The sequence below is a fragment of the Rhopilema esculentum genome, chromosome 19 (genome assembly GCF_057945365.1).
Source record: "Rhopilema esculentum isolate cy_ngs chromosome 19, ASM5794536v1, whole genome shotgun sequence".
In the NCBI taxonomy this organism is placed as follows: Eukaryota; Metazoa; Cnidaria; class Scyphozoa; order Rhizostomeae; family Rhizostomatidae; genus Rhopilema; species Rhopilema esculentum.
The window spans coordinates 7,113,170-7,134,085 of NC_142833.1; the positions used below are offsets into that span (position 1 = coordinate 7,113,170).

Here is a 20,916-nt window from a genome sequence, read left to right on the forward strand (position 1 = left end):
TAAGACAATTTTGTCACCGAAAAAGGTTCTTCCGTTAAGTATCCGTTTGATATTCATCAAGTTTGAAAGAATAATGAAATGTTGAGGTCTTTTGATTCAGAAGGGTATATCATATCACAGTGTTTATATGAAACCAATTTATGCATGGTTCTAAAATCAGTATTGCAATATTCACGTTAGCTATTGAGTTAAATTAAACCGGAATAAAGGGGATCCTGTATCTTAAAACTAGCGTTTTCTATATCAAATTATTAGCTATTTCTTTATCCGTTATCATCTCTTGGTTGGTTATTTTTAATATTGTTTGTCGACGCTAATCTTCCTATAACAAAGACATCAAGATATTCCGATAAATATCCCAATCTTTTTTTCTCTACACAGATTTATATGAAAATAATATACATTATAAGCTTTAATTGCAGGTCTTAAACTCAGTCCCTTCCATTTTTCATACTCGCAACGCCTTTAGAATTTTGCAAGAACTTTTGATGTGTCCAATCCTTTATAAACTCATATTGGCTAATATATTTCTAAAAGACCTTTAATGACTAACCGATCACTCGAATTCCACATCAATTAACTGCATCACTGACTAGGCAATATTAGTGACGGTAGAAAAGCAGAAGCCAGCACATTCGCATGGAACTGGAACGAGTTATAAAGCAATAGAGCCGGTTTGTTTGTAACGGAGCAACCAGTGTGTATCTGATTGGTTGTAGAACACGTCGTTTCATGCCACTATAGTGAATCACATATGCAATAGAATTGCACTGTTGTTAATCGGGATACTCAAGAATTCTCCAACGTTTTCTAATCTGCATGACCTTTCAACTACAAGGATCATCCATTTGCAAACTATACTCAAAGTAAAGGTAAGCAAGATCACATTTTTTGATATGGTAAAATTTCTTATTAAGAGAGGGTGGAAGGAGCTATGAATTAGTCACAGGGAATTTACATACAACCGCACGCATGCTATATGAATTCCTTACGGATGCGTTTTTCCTTGATATTTTGCTGAGGGAAACTTGTTATGGAATAGGTGAAGCAAAATAGCAATATTTGATCGATTTGGAAACGATTATTGACGATCGGTGTACTTTTGTGGAATGGTCTTGAGCACAACCCAAAGCGCGAATCATTGAAAGAATTGTCACATTAAGTCGTAGCCGTGTAAAACCGCACAGGTCAACGCTCACAAATTAAACGCTTTCAGATACCCAATAAGTATGACAAATTTTACTATTGTGTTTAAGCCTTCTTTCTCAAATACCTCAGCTTCTATCCACGAATTGCACTTTGCAGGCAGAGTCCCATATGGCCTGGAACGTGACTTTAATAGAGAGAGAGAGAAAATTTATACGGGCCTCTGAAATATGACTTTTTCGATGAAGTGTTTGCTAGGACTGCTAAAATCAGGCTTATCGAAAAAATTTTGATCGCAAATTATGAAGCCTGAATCTCTTGTCCGGTTGAATACAAAAAAATTTGAAGCTAGAAAACTGCAGAAAGGATAGCCAACCTAACAATAACCAAGGCTGGCAGTGACCGTTATGTTTGAATGCTGTATATAAGCTTTGTGTATCTTTTTTTCGAATTACTTGATGTTCTTGATAGCAATTATCAAATTCCAATAGAAAAGGTAGCTCTTGGTGTGATATCGGCTACTTATTAAATGTTAAGAAATCTGTTATTCATTTACCAGATTTTTTTTGAATATCTTTCCTTCTACTTTTATCTTTTCAAAAATGCTTGTTGTAAAAGTCTGATGTTCAGAAGATAACAAAATAAACGTGAAAACAATTGAAGTAGAGCAGAATTTGCACATAAATTTACAACAAAACATAATTTTCAAGAAAAACTTGCTACAAATAGTTCAAAAACTGCTAACAAAGAAAAAAGTCTCAATTTAGGTTTAGGAATGGCTTTAGATTTTTATGACAGTTCCAGTATATATGACAATACTGAAATTACACTGTTATTCGATTTGATATCTCGTTCGATTAATATCAAAAATTTGCAATATCAAAAAGTATTAAAACTTTTCCCAGAACAATATCATTGAATTTGCAAAATTCTGATAAACCATTTTACAAGCTACACTCATTTGGATTGATTTAAGTAGCATTTCTGGCCTTTTAATTGGCATTTCAATACAGGACAGTAGATAACTATCTTTAATAATTCGGCTGAATTTCGAAATATGACTATCAGTATCAGCTAACGTTAAGCTTTACTCGACATATATAAGAAATTGCTCAGCTAGACATTGAAATAGTTTCTCTTGCAAAACATCATAATTGAAGATTAACATGTGGCTACAATAGCCTACAATGTTTCAATAAATGCAGAAAAAGCGTTGCATTATCTCATAAGGATATCAAAGTGTCTGCCAGCGTACCAATATTTCTTCATGTCAAAAACATAGTGAGATATTTGATGGCATATTGTTTGCTATAGGCCTTGATAAGGGCGTAGTCAAGTGAAAAAGTTTTACGACTAGAAGCGTTAAACGCTATTGCGCAACCGGCATGCGTAGCGGCAGTTGTCTTCAGAAATTGACTGTGTTTCGTATCTTCATGCAGTACAATATTAGGCCGGTCTTTTTAATTAAGTCGCAAAGCGTGCCGGTTGCGCAAGAGCCTTTAAATGCATTGTGTTAATTGCCAGTTAACTTTCTTAGATTAATGTATGCATCTAATAAGCAATTTTCTGAATAATTGACTTTCGATAATAACTCTTCCAATCCATGATTATTGGCATTGCTTCAAACGGAAGCGTGACGAAGGTGTAAAACGAGGACCAATAGGTAGCGGAACAAGTCTAACTAAAAGCATCCCTATTTAAGCATGGCAATATGTCATTGGTTTTTTATAAACTTGTGATTTTCTAGGACATCAATTTCTCACGATTGTGGATAGGTGCCTGCCCTTCTTTTGGTTCCCTTGCTAAGCGGGTGGCTTCAAAGTACTTTGTTCCTGCAAGTGATATATTAAGTTGTAGATAAAGCTATAGTTTGACAGGATTAAAACTTTACTCTATCTTAAAACCATTCGAAACCATCTGCAGTGATCCGTGACAATTTAAGCTATAAGGTTCGCAAAAACTAAATGATGTCCTTAAACCGAAGTGTGCTGGACTAAAATAGGTCGCTAAAAATTGCTAATAAGATAAGGAAAGCGTTTAAAAATTAGGGAGCACATGTATATAAAACAAACTACTTATACTTATAACTCTGTTAATGGAAATTTTCTGCCCCTCCGCCCTATGTCTCTGTTTCTGCGCCCCCTGTACACCTTTATGCTTCTGAAATTTATCACGAATATACAGTTCTTGTAGAAATATGCGTTTCATCTTATAAAAACTGGCAAAGTATCGTGTTGTCATTTCATCATATCATGAACTATCAGAGTTAGCACGGTTCTCCGTGCGTCTGTCCAACAGTTTATGCTTATTCTACTTTTCAAAGAAAAACTTTGTACTTTATGGTACAAAATTCTGTAAGTATAGGTACAAAATTCTTATTGAACTTTTTTGAATTTCCGTTGCATACATATTTTTTATAGATGTGAGCCACGGGTTTTGAAAAGACAAAAAATTTCTATAATTCTGTAATCGGACCTGGCTTCCATATCAATTTATTACATCAACAAACACAAGGAAACCTCTAGTACGAGATTACACATAATCAGGCATAAAAGCGCATGACTAAAAACAAACGGAAATAAGCATATATAAAATAAGCTGGTTTATGAATCCAGATTACAATTAATTTTCCGGAAGTAAAAACAGTACACGTAAAAAATGTGGTAAGGACAAGCATGCAATGAAGAACGCTCTATTACCAAGCTCGAAAATAACTATTTTGTTGAAGGCATTTGTATGCACTGTGTTTAAGCCTGCCGATGTAAAGCGTGAATAAATTCTGTGATGTGATTGGTTTACACAAAACTACCTTTAATTTAGCTTGTTCAAATTAATGCTTCACGAAGCATTTTACGGAAACACCATCTTGAAACAAGCAGATTGTGCTTGGTGATCCATATTAAAGTCTAGATGTGTAGCAATCATTAAAAAGTTTCAGTTCCTGCACTTCCAAGGCATGTAAGGCTTTTTCCCGCTTTTCTCTCTAAAAGCTCACTTTGGAAGGCTACAAGAAGTATTCCTTCAATTTTGCCGAATAACCAATCTGATGGAGGATCATTTGGCTTGAGAAATGCATACAATTTTCAATCCAGAAAGACTTTCAGAATCTGATAATTTGCCCAATGAGTTACACTCAGTGAATTCAGAAACTTCTTCAATTCAGCGTTCTCCCTCCTCTTCACTAACAATGCTTACCCTACTTAACTGGCTATGATTTAATGGATCTGTCGTGGCATTTTGCTGTCATGTTTGCAAAACCTTCCTTAAGCATGGATTGAACATTTCCGTTCAAAACATTTACTTTATCTAACAGTCATGCACCCAGCTCATCTATTCTCCTAATTAAATGGGATTAATTGGTAGGACTCATTGCTGGAATATATTTTATGGCTTGCCTGAACGATTTGAATTTTACATTATCTTATCTTCAATCACTCTTCAATGAGTTTACAATTTCCCAAAGTCTATTTTCGGAATCCGTATGGCATTCTTACTACAGCGAGGGCAAATCTAAACTGCGAAGGAGATAGATTTGCCCTCGCTGTAGTACAAACGCATCAAGGATAAAATAGACTTTGGGAAAGTCTACAATAGTTAGCCTTAAAGTCAGTGTTAAATTTAATAAATTTGGTAATTGTAAATGGAAGCCACCACGTAGAAGGTAACATCTGCGAAGAACCGTTAGATGAAAAATAACACATGTTACAGTAAGTCAGTCAGGGTTGTGTCATAAGAAGAAATAAAGCGAGATAGGACATATATTTTTAAAACTGCAACAATCAATAACTGCAACAGCTTAAAATAATCAAATAATATTACATCTTACTACACCTCATGGGTCTGTCCCTAAAATTCATCAACTAATAAAGCAAGTTAGAAATATAAACTGCATCTTGTTTTATGTGTTGTGTTCAAGATTGTAGGTGACATATGTAGCGATATGGTTCAATATGGCTGTCAATTCCAGCGAGAAGGAGTTCTCATAGCTTGTTTCATAAAGGCAGAAAAGTTGTTCGCGATATAGTGAGGTAATAGTAGAGGCAATTGAAGAAAAGGGTTAAAAAGCAGGCATGCGCTGCCTAACTTGTCAGATGCTTTTGCACCACGCAGAATGCACTTATAATGCTGGGGTTTAGTCTATCACGCTGTAACTTATCTTTATGTGTCATTGATTTCGACAAAATGTGCTTTTTTCTATTTATGTGGTTTTTACTACTTATCTCCCTAAGTAAGGTAAGTTATGAATCAAATAAAGAATTTAATGCAACAATAATTTCCATAACCGTTTTAATTTTCATTTAATCCAATTTTATGCTATTTTGAGTGTCAAGCACTTTGTCATGCTGAGGCCTAGCCTGATGGCCAACAATCATGCCTTTATTTCAACAAAACTTGTATAGGTAACGGAATTACTAACTGGACAATGCACCAAGCAACTAAATGAAATTGAAGCAGCGGTGGATTAGTCAAGAGTATTAGGTAGAATCAATTGAAAGAAAGATTGGGTGATTAAATTGTGATTACAGGTGATTGAGTAACCACCGTGATCTGATCAAGAGCAGAATCATAAGAGATATAGTAATTAAAAGATGAGCTGCATGATGACAAAGGGAAAAGGAAGGATATGCAGGCGTAGGCAAAATAAGGAATTTGACGTGAATGAGTGAAAGAAGATTTTCATTGTACTTCTTTCAACCGTTAAAGTAATAAGTATAATTGGGGCGAAGGAGAAAGAATGAGTTATAAAGATTATAAAGGAAGCAGTGTAAACGATTTCTCGAAAAGCGACAAAAAAGTTTAGAACTACAACCGATTACTTTGTAAATTTTATAAAAGTTATCCAGAAACCAGTTTTGGTACTGTTGTATTGAATCACACCCACCTTGAAAATATTTTGAAATACTCCCGTAGAAGCACAGATCACATTATTTTAAAACGAGACTTTTCACTATTCGTTTTTCCATTGAATCTCATCTAAAATTTTGTTCATTCATTTCTGACAAAAGTGGGCGTGCTCTCAAAATTTCTTAGAAGTATTACGACTTCTGTTTCTAAAATTAGAAAATAAACTCTTCGAGGACTAAATGGATAAAATTCTTAAAATTCACAAACTACAGTGTATAGTATTGTTTCTTGCCTCTGTTCAAAGTAAATTATATATGCGAAGCTTTTTCGTTCAATGTGCTTGTCGAAGGGGCGTCAACCAACCAATTATTGTCGAATGTTATTTACAATAAAGTACAATTATCATAGAATCAAACAAATTGTATATCTTTCTTCAGAGTAATATTTTGATGCTCTTACATCTTTTCACAAACGCACTGACAAAAGGGTGTGGATTTTTGACTGAAGGGTCTTGCGTTTAAATTGGCTTTCATCAAAGTCTATGACCGTTTTCTGACATCATTCTGGCTGCTCTTGTGACCGTTCACATGAGACTTTCACTGGCCATATAATTTTCCCATTGGTTGGACTACACAATAGACTAATTGTTACGTATCCAATCGGCTAATTTTCAATGTTTACCTGGGCATAAACGAGCTGCAAAGCCTATTGTTAACTCTGAACGGTTAACTGATGAGACGTAGTTAGCCTGCGCGACGTATTTGTATTGTATTTTGTATTTTGTATTTGTTGCTACCTAGCATCCGAAGGTAGTTTTTTAGGACACTAAGATGCTATGGTTATCAAGCAGTGTCCTGGTCCTTTCTCTCGATGTGACCACACCTCGTGATTCCTACGCCTGGAATTACAAAGAGCTGGCGACTCTCCCCATTCTGGGTGAAAGTTTGGTGATGTCAGGACTCGAACCACAGACCCTTGGGTCTGTAGTCAGCGCCTCTAACAACTGAGCCATCCTCGCACCAATGACGTAGTGCCTATAACAAGCTTCCTTAATCCTTTGTAAGCAATAAAGTCTCCTTCTAGGAATTCATGAACACGTCACCCCTTCAATCCCCCAATGAAATGTCGGTAGTTAAAATCCGCACCCTTCAGTAAAATCCGCAAAATTATAAAGGTAACTGAGCAACAGACTTCGTAACTACATCTAACTTTGTCAAAAACGAAGGTCATTACATACCAAGAAAATTCTTACATTGCTCAGCTATGAAAAATTCACTGAAATAAAGACATGCGTCTGGACAAGAAAGTTATAAAACAGAAAACAATTGAATCAAACGGTGATTAAAGAATTAAAGATCAATTTTAGCTAATAGGGAAGTTGATAATATCCACAAAATGCCATTAACAATGTCTGGAAATAAAGCAACAAACTGTTTTATCGTGGGCGTTTCACGTTGAATTAATTACAGAAGCTAGACCACAATATACCTATTTATGCATCCCAGCAAAAAACAACCATTTGTGATACTTAACGGTCGACTAAGAATGCTGCTAGGTCGTCCATAAAGAGTCCTCGTGTTTCTTCTTGAGTCTTCAGTTACGCCTGGTAAGGTCGTCAATATTATCGTACCCGTGATAATGTATTTGCTCTTTATCTATTCATGCTTTCCTGCTGATAATTTGAAATAAAGTTAATCATTATCAATCTGGAAACATCAGGAATGTATTAGAAAGTTCAATTTAATAAAAGAACATATCATCTAGACTAGATGTACAAGGATATTTTTTTCATTCAATATCCAGGTGGAATTCTATGACATAGAATACATGAATTTTACTCCCACTTATACTAGTAAGCTGGTTGATTAGGCCAGCCTAGAACTCTTACAATTACTTACAATTTTATAATTCTCATTTAAAGACTACAAATATCCATGACAGTTTTCAAACTGAATAGGGCTGTTAATTGGATGGCCTAAAATTTGCATCACAAGAGTTTGGAGTTTTACGAAAAACTTGTTACCAATAAAGAATTGCTTTATACTCTTAACTTTGAAACGTGATAGTTTATTAAAAACATCTTGGTTCAGAACTGTAAGCCTTGGAGCTGAAGACTACTTGTCCATGTATGTTTATATGGATGTATGTAGAGATGGACTTTTATCAGATTTTATACGTTCATATTTCCAACTCAGTCGCGGTTACACGGATACAGTTTAGTTAAGGGACATCATCTGCCCAAAGCTAATTTGAAGAATTTGCATTAAAATAGGTCATGTTTTATCAAAAATTTATGATAAAAACATTTTAGTGAAAGTTTTTGCAAAAAATAAATAAGATAGTTTTACCTTTAATACCAGCCATCACTGCTTTAAGTTTTTCGACAAATTTTTTAATTTTTTTTACTACCAAGACATTATCTATCGATTTTGCTTTTGTTATCTTGATTCTTCAGTATCCCCACTATCATTCAATATATTTTTAGATGTAATCTTATTTAAAATAAAATATAGAGTTGAACCCGCTAGGTATTTTTCATTCATGGTTGTCGAGAGCAAGCACGGGCCAAGGTGTGATTAACAAAACTAGGCCCTTTAAGGCTCCCCAAGCCTCTCTAAGAAAATGTTTGTGACCACACCCTCCAGTATCTTAGAAAACTTAGGAAACGCCCTTGTTACCATTGAAAAAGTTTTTAAGGATTCTTAACAACGCTTTGCAAAAGCATAGTACTCATGAATCAAGGACAACTGGACATCGGTTAACTGTGATAACTTTACAAGTGTTGATTCCATTTAAATAGCTGAAAGAGTAAGTTTTCTGCTTTGCAAATAGATCTTGTAACAATCTGATAATAAGATAGTGTAAGGGCCCTATCGGAGAACGCGTCCCAAAACATTTGCCCCTCCAACCCCCTTTCGATGTTCCTGATTACATTTACATTGAATTTAACTGGAATTTAACGTGAGAGACATTGCTCCGTATCCGAAATTTGATCTTTGCTACCGGCTTAGAAGGGACAAGTTTATACTCAATGCATCTAGCCCATACCATGTTTTATTGCAGCAAATTGATGAAATCTGTAATGGCTATGCATACAAACTAGCTGGTAATAGTTTTATTTTATATAAATTGGAAGATTTGTCAGAAGATCCATGCTCTTTCCCTGGGCACCAAAGTCTTCATTGATTAGTCTCAGAAATTATAGCTAGAAACTAGTCGAAGAAAACTTTTCGAGACTCATTCTTTGTCACCGCAGCTGGCTAAAATACTTTTTCCCCGGATTTATGAGGCTCTTCTACCCAGGGTACTACACTCTAATGATAACTAGTAAGTAATAGAAAGAGCATAAAATTATCTGTTAGGAAGTTTATATCAACCAAAAATAACCTGCTTCTGTGAACCTGCTTCTCACTTAACATTGTGTTGTTTTAGTCCTGATAACGTATTGACTTTAAAGCCATACTCATGTGATTGTACCACTTTCAAATGCTTCTTCAGTTGTGTCACACACAATTTTGGTAAATGATAATTTCTCTTCTTTCTGGTTCCAAAATTTTCCCGCCACTGCTTTATTTCCAGTACTTTTTAAAGCACATGGTCTAACTATCCAACTTTACCCAATCTTTCTATGATACCATATTTTTAATAAAATTGTGTTCATTATTCTGCCCTGCCACGTCATCAATGAGATATTTGGCTTGAAGCTGTCTCATCATAAAAAACTATGGAAAAATAAAAGGAAATGAGCTTATTGAGGGCTGAATTAGAGCTCATAACTGGGACAATTTTATGAAAGAAAAAAAAGCAGAGAACGGGGAATATTGTATCTTTATCATTTGGTATCTATGATATTGCTTTGGAGATGATAAGTCACAAACTCAGTGCCATCCACTCAGTAACCAATATTTAAGTTTACTCCTTGAAACTTTTCTAAAGATTTTCATAATCATCGATTAAAACTATTTTTAAGTGCTTTCTTCATAGTTTTGTAGGCTTTCAACAAATATGTTACCCCCTCTCTTCATGCAAGCAATTCTTTTGTCCCTCTGGTTTCAGATCACCTAGACGACTAATTTCAAAATGGTAGTTAAGATATTAGATTAATTTCTCAGTAATTATTAAGAGTTGAATTTGACGACTTTAAGAAGCTTACGTGGCTTTCAAATGCGCAATGCTTCATCTCTTGCAGCTCAAAACAGATTTTTAAAGAACAGCAGTCCGTGTGCCGTGCTACTGGATTGAGCCAGCCAAATTTTCCAGGTTAGATCTTTTCAGATTATTTTCAGCTTTTATTTTGTTACAAGCTACTTTGCTTGCAATAGTGATAAACTAACAAATTTACTTTTATAAAGATGCACTTAGCTTTTCTTAGCTAATTATTTTGAATTTTTGTATTCCACGACCAAGTCTCTATCAAGTGCTTATATATATATATATATATATAAGTTAAAACTTACAATCTTCTTGTTCCACACATCGAGCGTGTTTATTTCTTTAAAACTTCTTGTATTTTCAAGTCAATTTACATTGCATCGGATCACCCCCCCCCCTCCCTTTATGCTTACAGCATTTTTATCATATGCTCAAGCACAAGGTTTTCAGAATTCGACCAACGTTATCACACATGATAATGTTTTGTTGCTGAGTAGTCTTTTGATAAAAAGATCGGGTAAACAATTATTATTAAACTGATATTTGTTGTTTATCACGTTTAATCATATAATGACTAAAATCAAATTCATATTTTAATGTTAAAACGATTACAAAATTAATTACGGTTTAATCCATCATTCAATTATCAGGATACCATTATTTCTGTTGTACTGGATTAAACATTAAATTAAGTTCTTAAATCTTTAAAACAGTGAATTATGTGAGATTAAAAAGCAACTAATAGTGATTATGCAGATAAGTAAGAAAAAAGCAGGGTGGTAAATAAGTTGCTGAAATTAGCTATAGAGTTGCTTTGTGTTTTAAAAGGGGTGGATACTAATGTAGGTCTGGTGAAAAAGTACACAGGGCAGGATAGGGCAGTTAAATAGTTGAGCAAGCGGTTTTCCTTGTTTTGAAGCAGCTGTACGTCGAAAAGGTAGGTTCTTGCCTAGCCACGGCTAGATTTCACTGTGTTTAGTTAGAGGAAGACTGTGATTGTAAAGTTATTTGCTTGGTGTAGTCCACGATGTGTTCAAATACATATTGTGATTTTTGTTAAAGCAAATCGGGAACCGTCAACTCTTGGAACTTTTCGGAAATTCGTTAGAGTCTTGTCAAAGCAAATAAATGAATAGTTTTATATATTTAAGTAATTTTTAAATATTAAAGTAAAATAAATGAAGAGTGCAATATAATTAGAGAAAGCATTCAGATAGTCAAACTGCGTATGCTCAAAGTTGCTGAATATTTAATAGTTTTTTTTCTTTTCGCTCTCCAACCTTCAAAATTCAATTTGGGGTAGGAAATGTTTTTTAAGAGTAAATGATTAAAACAGATAATGATTTTGGCTCACTTTACGGTGGGTAGCTACTAGTGGAGGTCCATTGCTTCAATAAGTATTACGGTAGCATCTAGCCTTTTCAGATATAGATACATAGTTTTCAGGTACCATTTTTTGGTTGCTGCAATTCTGTGTTTTTACTATAGAATTTAAATCAATTTCTTGTACCATTATAAATTTTTCTGGCTACATTACCATGCTTTCAGGTAGTGTTACTGTGATTTCGGGTATAGCTACCGCGTTGCTTATTATTGTTACCATATTTTCAAGAAGAGTTCTCGTATTTTTAGTTAGTGTTACCGTATTTACTAGGATTAGAGGAAATTGTCTTAAAGTTTACAGATGAACGTGACAAGATTGATAGCAAATAGCAATGATAAGCAAAAGAAATTGAAATAAAAGGAATTATTATAAGAAAGTATTTAGAAGACTTTAAAGGCCGTTATTACAATGCACCACGTGAAGTACCTTTTACCCAACAAGCTATGATCTGGAAGCAGGGACTTCGCTTAAGGGGGTATGGATTAAGACTACCAGTGACACGAAATATGGATTGTCAGTGATAGTTTGGTCTGGAGGGAATAGTTTTCTAAATTGATTTTGATTTTCTTTCACTTCAGATTTAGGTGCGGTTGATATTTGTGCTTCTTTTAAAACCATAAAAAAATACAAGCACAGCTTGTTAGAAAACTAAGAGAAAGTTGATGCATACCAGCCGGACATTGCAACACTGCCTTGTGCCGGGAAAGATCTGGAATCTAGTTTGTTGTTAAAGTAGTGTGTCCAAATATCTGAAGCATGTGTCAGAACAGTCATATTTTACTATCTTATATCTATAACTTCATATATAGGCCCATTAACATGCATGGGTTTTGAAACTTGAATATTTACCAGGTAAACCATTTTGGGGCTTATGATCGGTATGCTCCTTTACAACTGGGCTCCCCTTCATCACTGCATCCAGGGATAATGGTAGCAAAAGTGTATCAATGAATTGAAGCGTTGTTTATAATACAACTGAATTGAAACTTGAACAACTGTATGTTTGTACGATTTTATTGGTAAAGTATGGCTGTAGAGGTATATAAAATTCTTCACATAGAAAATAATACAATTCTACGCATATATCGTGTGTGTTGGATATATTGAAATATGTGCTGCAGGGGTGTGGCAGTGAGATGGGTTGCAATAAAGTGTATGCCACAAAATTAGTTGTGGATTAGCCAATCTTCAAGATCATTTGCCTTTGTAGGACTAGAATAGGGATTTGCGACAATTTATTTTGTAATTCTTTGTCCTCTGCAATAACCTCAGTGTATTTAAGAATATACTTTATATGGATGGTGCGATGATTGTCTGATAGTTTTATTAGGGGGAAAGTGGCCCATGTACGTTGCAAGATTCTTTTTACCTGTTTTATTTGGTTTAAGAAGTTTCAGAGACGCCAGATAGGGGGCGGGGGTTCAACCGCCCTTGTTGCCTTTAGATAGGAGGGGGCAAAAGGGGCTAAAGTACCCTTGATGCCGGCCTTTTGTAGGAAATCCATGAGATTCATATCATCAAATCATGACTGTGATGCTTTATTTATGACGACATTTCGCGAAAATTTCTTATTATAGCCGATTTTTAAGATACCGACAGAAGATCGAAACAAAATGACAATTATGAAAGAATTGTCGGTAGCTGGAAATTAATTTTTCCAAATGCCCTTCTACTCAAGCCCACCCCCTTGACCTTGGTCGTTCCAGTGTCCCTGAGAAGCTATGACTGTGACTTTGTTGAATTGCTGAATTATTACATTGATCCGATATCCCCTCATCATATTTAAGAATAAATATCAGAATTTGTTTGATGTATGGTTAAAGTATGCAGCGGGGTGATTTTCCCACAATGATTCTTATGGCATCGTGGCAAAGCTTCGATATCCCAATCTTGATGTTTGTTTGTTTGTAGTAATTTTACATCTAGCGTAGCTGTGTCTTTTATACCTGAAGCACATTTCTTTTCTATAGGCCTAAGAAAAGTTTTTCCTAGGAGAACAACGACCTGACAGTGGTCTAAAGCAAATTATCAAAAAGTTGTCAAAGCAAAAATGTGATGTCTTAGAACAAAAAACAACGTTATTTATCATTCTTTAACAATAATATAGCTTCAAGGCCAAAGAGAAGAAGTATGAAGTGACACCCCTGTCCGGAAGATTTCCTGGCGTTAAAATTTCTAGGTCTTGGCCTCCTTTCTAGGCTTCTTCTCTTTGGCCTCCGATGCAGGCCATGACTTTTCGCGCCAAAATTTCTTGAACTGCGTTGGTAATATTGCCCCTGTGAAGGCTTTTTAATTGCTCGCGTCATGCATGGATCATCATTCTTCGAGACAACTCACAAGCAAAGCAATTTTGCGGTGCGATTAGGCCAGTTACTGTAATCTCTAAATCTTATATGAGTTGTGGCTTGGATTTTGCATAAGTTAACTGAAATAAATAATTAACTGCATATAATCGTCATATTCAGGGAATTTTCCTAATTAACGATTTCCGCACTAGATAATAAAAACTTTATGTCAAGTAGCAATGACACATAATTTCGAGAAGAAAGATCTCTGCACTGGCTCAATGAATTATGGCGGAAATATTAGTGTTTTCTCGATGTAATCTTTTACCGGCCTTTCTATATAAGTCCTCGATTATCCTATAAAAAGTTGTATGCATTAATGGGTCTTTTCCTTAAAATGTCTGTGTTAATCTACCTTGCAATAAGTTGTACAAAACGCCGAAAACCGGGCCGGCCACTCAGCCATTACTTTGACGCCATTTTCAAAGCGTGGACCTTTGCAGTAAATGCCAGTTGGATGAAATTAATTGAACGATATTCCGCCGACGCCTCAAGAAATACTTTTACGTTTTATCCACAATTCATTGGTACTAAACCTTAATTTGGATGCATAACCCCCGTTATTTTCTGTAAGAGCCATTTCGTACCGATAAACATGAGTGAATTCAGGCGTTTATCACAAGGCCTGAATGATAGACTTAAAAGTATTGACATAACTTGCAACCAGAAATTATGATTTTCTCGCGTCTTTGATGTGTCAGTCCCATCAATTGTATTTCTATCAATTTTGCGAGTTAAAGCAATCCTCTGACGAATTTCTAACCGGTAAAGAAATGCTACGAAAAGAACAAATAGATCTTGATAAAAAATAAGTTGAAGACATAAGCAAGATTGAAATTGGTAGGACATATTTAGCGAGGGAGCTTAGGCCTAAACCCCAACCCCCTCCGACTCCATTATTGATATACGCCTGCTTGTGTAGTTGATTGCTTTTTCTGCTCAAACACGTACAATATCAGTAGTTGGTTTTGTTGCAGTTATTAGAAAGGACATTGCGGGAAGATCGTATGAAGATTAATCGATTACGTTTAACACCGCAATTGTAAAGAAACTGCCAATTCATGAATGATTTAGCAATTGAAAAGAAAAGATGGATAGCTTTTATATGAAAACCAGATAGAATGGAAATGCGTGATTTGACTTTTCAGAAACCTTTAGACAGTATTCATGGCGTAGATGTCAAAACGTATGAAGTTGATAAACTTCACGTGACATCAAAGGATAATAGTGTTGACTTCGATTCCGAATCCAAAAGAACTCGAAAGTGACTTCAAAAGAAACGAAAAATTTAAAGAAATAAGAATTTCAATCATTTATTCGTTTTGCATTTGAAGAAAATTTTTGAGCTGATTTATAATTTTTCATCGTCAGTTATTTTATGGCGAAGGGGTCAATGGCCTGTGTCACCAAAGCAAAGGAACGAGGAGCAAAAATTCTGAACATGATTAAAAATCGTTATTTTGAAGTGACATCGAAATTCACTTTTGTCAGTAGCAAGCACACAAAATCACAACGACATATCGATACCTTTGAAGTTCATTGCACAGACTGGTACTTGGCATTTTCTTATGGGTAGGGAGTTGGGTTTAAGCACTTTTTAAACAAACTGGCTTTCCTTTCATCGAATCTTAAAAGACGTTCAATAATATCGTAATAGGCAATCTCAAGCCAATGCCACTTAAAGGCAATCTGTCTCGTTGTGGATTGGTTAACGAGAACAATAGCTGGAACAATAGCCTAAACACGATTCCAGCGCTACGCCATATTTTTCACAATGCGATAAATTAAAAGGGGACTGGCCACAATAAAAAATCCTTTTGTTCTTTTAATCAATAAACGTCGTGACAGATTGCCTTCAAATAGTTGCCTTATTTCACTTTTTCTTGATCACTTGATTAATCGATAAAGACATTACAGGCTAGTAAAATGGCAACAAGCCTACAATTGCGATCAATATTTCCAAACTGTTTCGTACGTTGCTAAACATATTGAGAGAGAACAACATGAAAGTTTTAGTGTTTTGCTTTAGCCAGAATGAACAAGTTATTGATAACGGCCAAATGAATTGGATTCCACACTTCATATTTTAAGTTTAAAAAGACAGTAACTTCAGCTAAAGATTGAGCTTTGGCTAATCAAATGACTTAATCAGGGCGTGCAATTGTAATTACAATATACAGACCACCCTGCCATCCTATAAAGTGATTAGGTTATGAGATAGGCCATGTTGTGAAATATCATAGCTATGAATGGACGGAGCATGTTTGAGTGGCTTGTGTAGATTTGTAGGATTATCGTGGATAAAATTTCAGATTAAACTCGTGGGAAGAATCGACATGCATCAAAGCAAAGGATTGTAAATGTCACTTTATGCAAGAAGAGAAACAGTTAAACCAAATATCCAATAATCCAGTGATTTAGAATAACCATCTGGGAATCCTTTGTTTGTCTGCAAAAGGGATATACAGCACGGTGGTTTGAGATGAATTGCATCACAATTCAACTCAATTGAAATCGCCACAAGCAACAACACATAATACTTCTCTAGCCTTGGTTTTAAAAAACAGTCTTTCGATTACACATAGATTGATTGTGGGCCAAAATATATAATCTAACAACTCGCCAAAAACACTCTCTTCCAAATCCATTTTGAAGATAGACAGACATGGCTACGTTAATGAAACCTCATTTTGATTTCTCACTGGCAAAAGAGATACGGCTTTTTGATTGGAGAATTTTCACTCTTATTTACTACGCAATGCACATAGTCGGTCTTTAGAGTTTGTTTAATTCGTGTAATGTCAAGGGAGCTTTTGCGTACTATTACAAATTTGAAAGTAGAAGTAAAGCTTTTTCCTTAGTGCTGCTTTCGAGACAATATTAATTTCGTGTTTCTTTTTAAAAAAAATGCATGCATAAAACGTACTTCCCTTGTCAGATCCATGTACTAGAACGATGGTCTATCAATAAACCAAAGCGCTGAAATGATTAAAAATGACAAACATATCTGAAAATTTGGTCGCATGCTTGAATCAGCTCCATTAATAAGATCACTGCTTCGTTTACATATTTTTGCGTGTTTGTGAAAACAGCTCGATAAGTAATCAATTTGTTGGGATCACAAGCAAGCCTAATTTGGCTTCGAAATTGAATTAATGTAGACCGATTGTGCACGTTATTTTGTCTGTAGAGCAGAACTGCAAAAGAGTTGTCGAAATTTATTAAGATTTAACAACTCGCCTTATAAATATTTTACTTTTTTTGAAAATATTTTTAAAACTTTATTTTGATGTTTTTGAAAAATACGTAAGTCCAACCGCTTGACCTTTTCGTACTTTATAATCTCCGCAGCATTTCCAGCATTTACGTTGATGCCAATTGGCACTAAGGAAAGCTAGAGCATCGGGGCTTCTAAGACCCTTGGCACTTGTAAATAAGTTAGGATTCTTTTTTGTTCCCTCTTTGCCCCCTTTTGTCCCCTTTTTGTCCTCTTTTTGTCCCCTTTTTGTCACCATTTGTACCCTTTTTGTCCCTTTTTGTCATCTTTCGTACCCATTTTTGCCCTGAGTTGCTGCTTTCATTCTTTCATTTTCTAAAAAAGCTGCTGGCCTTTATGAAAATTTAGTTGATAGTTCTGGTGTTAGGCAAAGCTACATACAATCAGGCTTTCTTGTTTCATTTCCTTCCTTTAAAAATTGTTTTATCTGTGTTCTTTATCAAATTTATACAACACTCGAAATTACCAAAACTAAAATATTGACAAACTTTGACGATAGTTTTGATATCATATTTTCATCTATAATGAATTCTTACTAGCCTGGTATGAGCCCATTATAATAAGTCAAAATCGCTGAAAGGCCTAAAGCTTAACTACAAGGACGATTTTCCCTAAATACAGTACGATAAGTGTAGCATTAATTCGTCCCGAATAGACTGACCGATCAAAAAGATCCTACGAAAACATTTCTTACACCCCAGTATTTATCAAATTTTCCCAGTATTATGCACGCTCTTCAAATATGGTGCACAATAGAAAAGCGACAGTTTTGTTTTGGGAAATGTGGCCCAATTGCCTTAGTTAATGTTTGTCGTCTAAAGCAAGTAGGCTTTAGATCATTTCCCGAACAAATCCATAACAAGAAGGTTAATTTTAACAAAAGGTCATTTACAAATGCAAGTTGACAACATTTTTGACGTGAGTTTGTTTTTGTTACTCGGCTAAGCCAATTCTCCAGCTTGAGAAAATCTTTAAAACAAAGACTGAAAGCTTCGGAAACCTAGAGACTTCTCTTAATTAATTATTTTGTTGTAGTAAACAAGAATAAAAGTGTATTATTGAAAGATTAAGTCATTTGACCTTTCATTTCTCTTCTTATCAAGACCAACGCTACGTTCAGTGAAAAAGAAGACAAGAAATCATGGATCTTAAATCGCTTTTGCTGATGCTCGTTGCATTAAACGTACTGCTTACTCTGACAGAATGTGGACGAAGAAAAAAGAAGCGAAAGAGAGGAAGAAATGACAAGGTAAATGATCATTTATTTGTTCAATAAACCGTTTTATCAAAACAAAATCAACTGTAAAAATTTATAATTTAAGTAAAGGTCCTATAATGGTATAATCCTACTGATATGGTATTTTGATCCAATTAATTTCAAGTACAGTTTTCAAGTATAGGTTTGATATTTAAAACCGAGTCTATCCGATGTGTAAATAATTGTTCGGCTAACATTCAAGCCTTGTGTTTTCTTCTCTGTAGGGACATCGTCAATCTGATCTGCCATTTTACTGAAAATTGAAATTTAACTTTAAAGTTGGGAAATTATGTCTTTGAAAAAGTGTTTACTTTGAAACATGAAATTATGAATATTTAATTTAATTGGTACCTGGACTTTTAATTATAATCAAAATCAAAGTTTTACGTTCTTTAATTACAAAAAATATTTGAAGGACCAGAAACTGGCACTGTTAAATGATAAAAGATTGCCTGCTTGTGCCAAGAAATGTATCTAAAGTATAGTAACCGTTTCATTAGCACAAAAGTTCAATTATTAGGTCATCAATAAAAAGTTCACAGCATGTATAACATAATTGCGTATTCACGTATTCTAAAAACATTTTGATTGGAATATGGAAATCAGCACTTCAATTTTACTGTTTTACTGGCTGGGACAGATATTTGTGCACCGCTCTACCAAGCTTTCACTCTTCTAAATTTTGAACTAGAGGTTCTGAACTATCTAAAAACGTATTGTAGAGGAACTTCTCAATCACCTATTTAATTGATTTGTTAATGATTCTTTGATTATTGTTTGCTCAAACTTCTTTCACTTATAGTTCTTTCTCTTTCTTGGTCTCTTTCTTGATAATTTTCAATCTTCAATCTTCTTTGCTTTTGGTAGACCTGAGGCTAGTGACATGAAAGTACCTCGTACTGATTTCAAATTAGTCTTTGTTAGCGGTACGTTTATAGCAGTAGTGTCCAGAACACATGAAATTAAAGTGATATGTCATGAAATTATCAAGATTATCAAACATCGTGGAATTAAAGGGATAGGGTTGCATTTGAGAACGCCTTTTGTGAAGGATCATCCTAGAAGAGGAGGTCCATTTGCAAATTATTTTACCTTTAAGCAAGTAGTCAGAGCCTAGATGTCCATAAACGTAATGTCAAGTCAACTTTTGATAAAAACTAGCATGCTTGATGACATTCAATACAAATTATTGATTCCAATTTCAATGTCACTCAAAGCAAGTTGAATTTATCAAATCCAGTGTTATAAATCATGGCTTTTGTTGATCCATCGTGCTTTAAAGATCTATGCTTCACCGAAATAAAGCATTTGGAGGCAAGATAAGCCAAGGCTTGTTTTTAAACGTCATAGCAAAATCTATGAAAGCTTATTGTATCAGCCAATTCTTCAGCTCCCTACAGCAATAAGATAATACGAAAATTCCTGAAAGATAATTCTTTATTCCTAACTGTGTTTTGATTAGGACTACTGCGTGGTTTTTTAGGTCAATGTAAGATGTGGTTTTTCTTACTGTTTGGAATTACAAAGGTCATTAATCAAAACTTTTCTTGGAATCCTAAAGTAATAGCTCGTCAATCTAGATGTCAACCAGGCCAACTCCCTGCTGGGCATGTAGTTTTCTCTCATTTCCTGGATCTGCACATAATTCTGATCTCTACGTACGTCTTTTTTTCTCTCACTCGTAATACTTGCACCGTAAACTGTCCATAAGATGCAACCTACATTCGCGTTCTAAGCTAGGACGGATATACCAAGGGGTGTAGAGGGTGTGGTCATTCGGAAAATTTTGCTTCTTTTCGGTAAAAACCATTCTTTGGTAGTCAACAGTAACCGCGCCTGGTTCTAGGAGCTAAAAGGGCCTGGTTTCAAAGATGCCAGAAGAGCTTTGGGACAAGGGAAGGGCAGAGTGCTAATAAAGAGGTTAAACAAGTAACAAAATAAAAGAAATTGAAACTGTTATAGATACTTCATGTTAGACAGGCCAAGAGCCCAAAAAACATCGCGGTCATACAGTCAGCGACCGCGTGGAAGAAACTTAAGTGCCACGCCCAAACCTCGCCCTTTCCCCTTGTCCTTTTGATGAGGGTTTTAGGAGAGTGCTAGGTATAAGGGTATTGTCAGGAGGAAGGACGATCACACGATAGCATACAAAGACTGAGAAACAACTTTTTGTTTGGGGGGGGGGGGGATTATAGCCCTGATAAATAAATGTAACAAAATCATGTTTTACAAAATAAAAGTATTTTACTTATGCTACTTAAGTCCTTGATAATAAAATATATTTCTTACCACAGGATAACATAAAATATTTGTAAGGATTGTAGTTTAGGAAGAAATGCAGTGTTTAAGGCATTGGAAAATAGTATTTGCAACAAAAGCGTTTCGCAAACTGCATACGTTGAATATACCACTCTATACGTTGAATATACCTAGCGTCCTTTACAGTAAAGCCTTTTTGAAAAATCCAAAATCAATAAGTTCTTCACTCTACCATCTTTCTGGTGAAGAA

At 35.0% G+C, this 20,916-nt stretch overlaps 1 protein-coding gene across 4 annotated transcripts in view; it reads left to right on the forward strand.

The window, feature by feature from the left end:
* The window catches only part of LOC135688056 (adipolin), a 55,059-nt gene that overhangs the window by 20,264 nt on the left and 13,879 nt on the right, over nucleotides 1–20,916 (forward strand). For 2 of the 4 annotated variants that reach the window (XM_065204753.2, XM_065204754.2), the window contains exons 2-3: nucleotides 10,181–10,251; nucleotides 18,253–18,398. In XM_065204753.2, coding sequence (XP_065060825.1) covers nucleotides 18,291–18,398 — 108 coding nt within the window. In that variant the 5' untranslated portion in view covers nucleotides 10,181–10,251; nucleotides 18,253–18,290. Of the gene's footprint in view, nucleotides 1–617; nucleotides 873–7,460; nucleotides 7,598–10,180; nucleotides 10,252–18,252; nucleotides 18,399–20,916 lie in introns of those variants that run through there. The other 2 variants (XM_065204752.2, XM_065204755.2) reach the window with 2 other exon arrangements.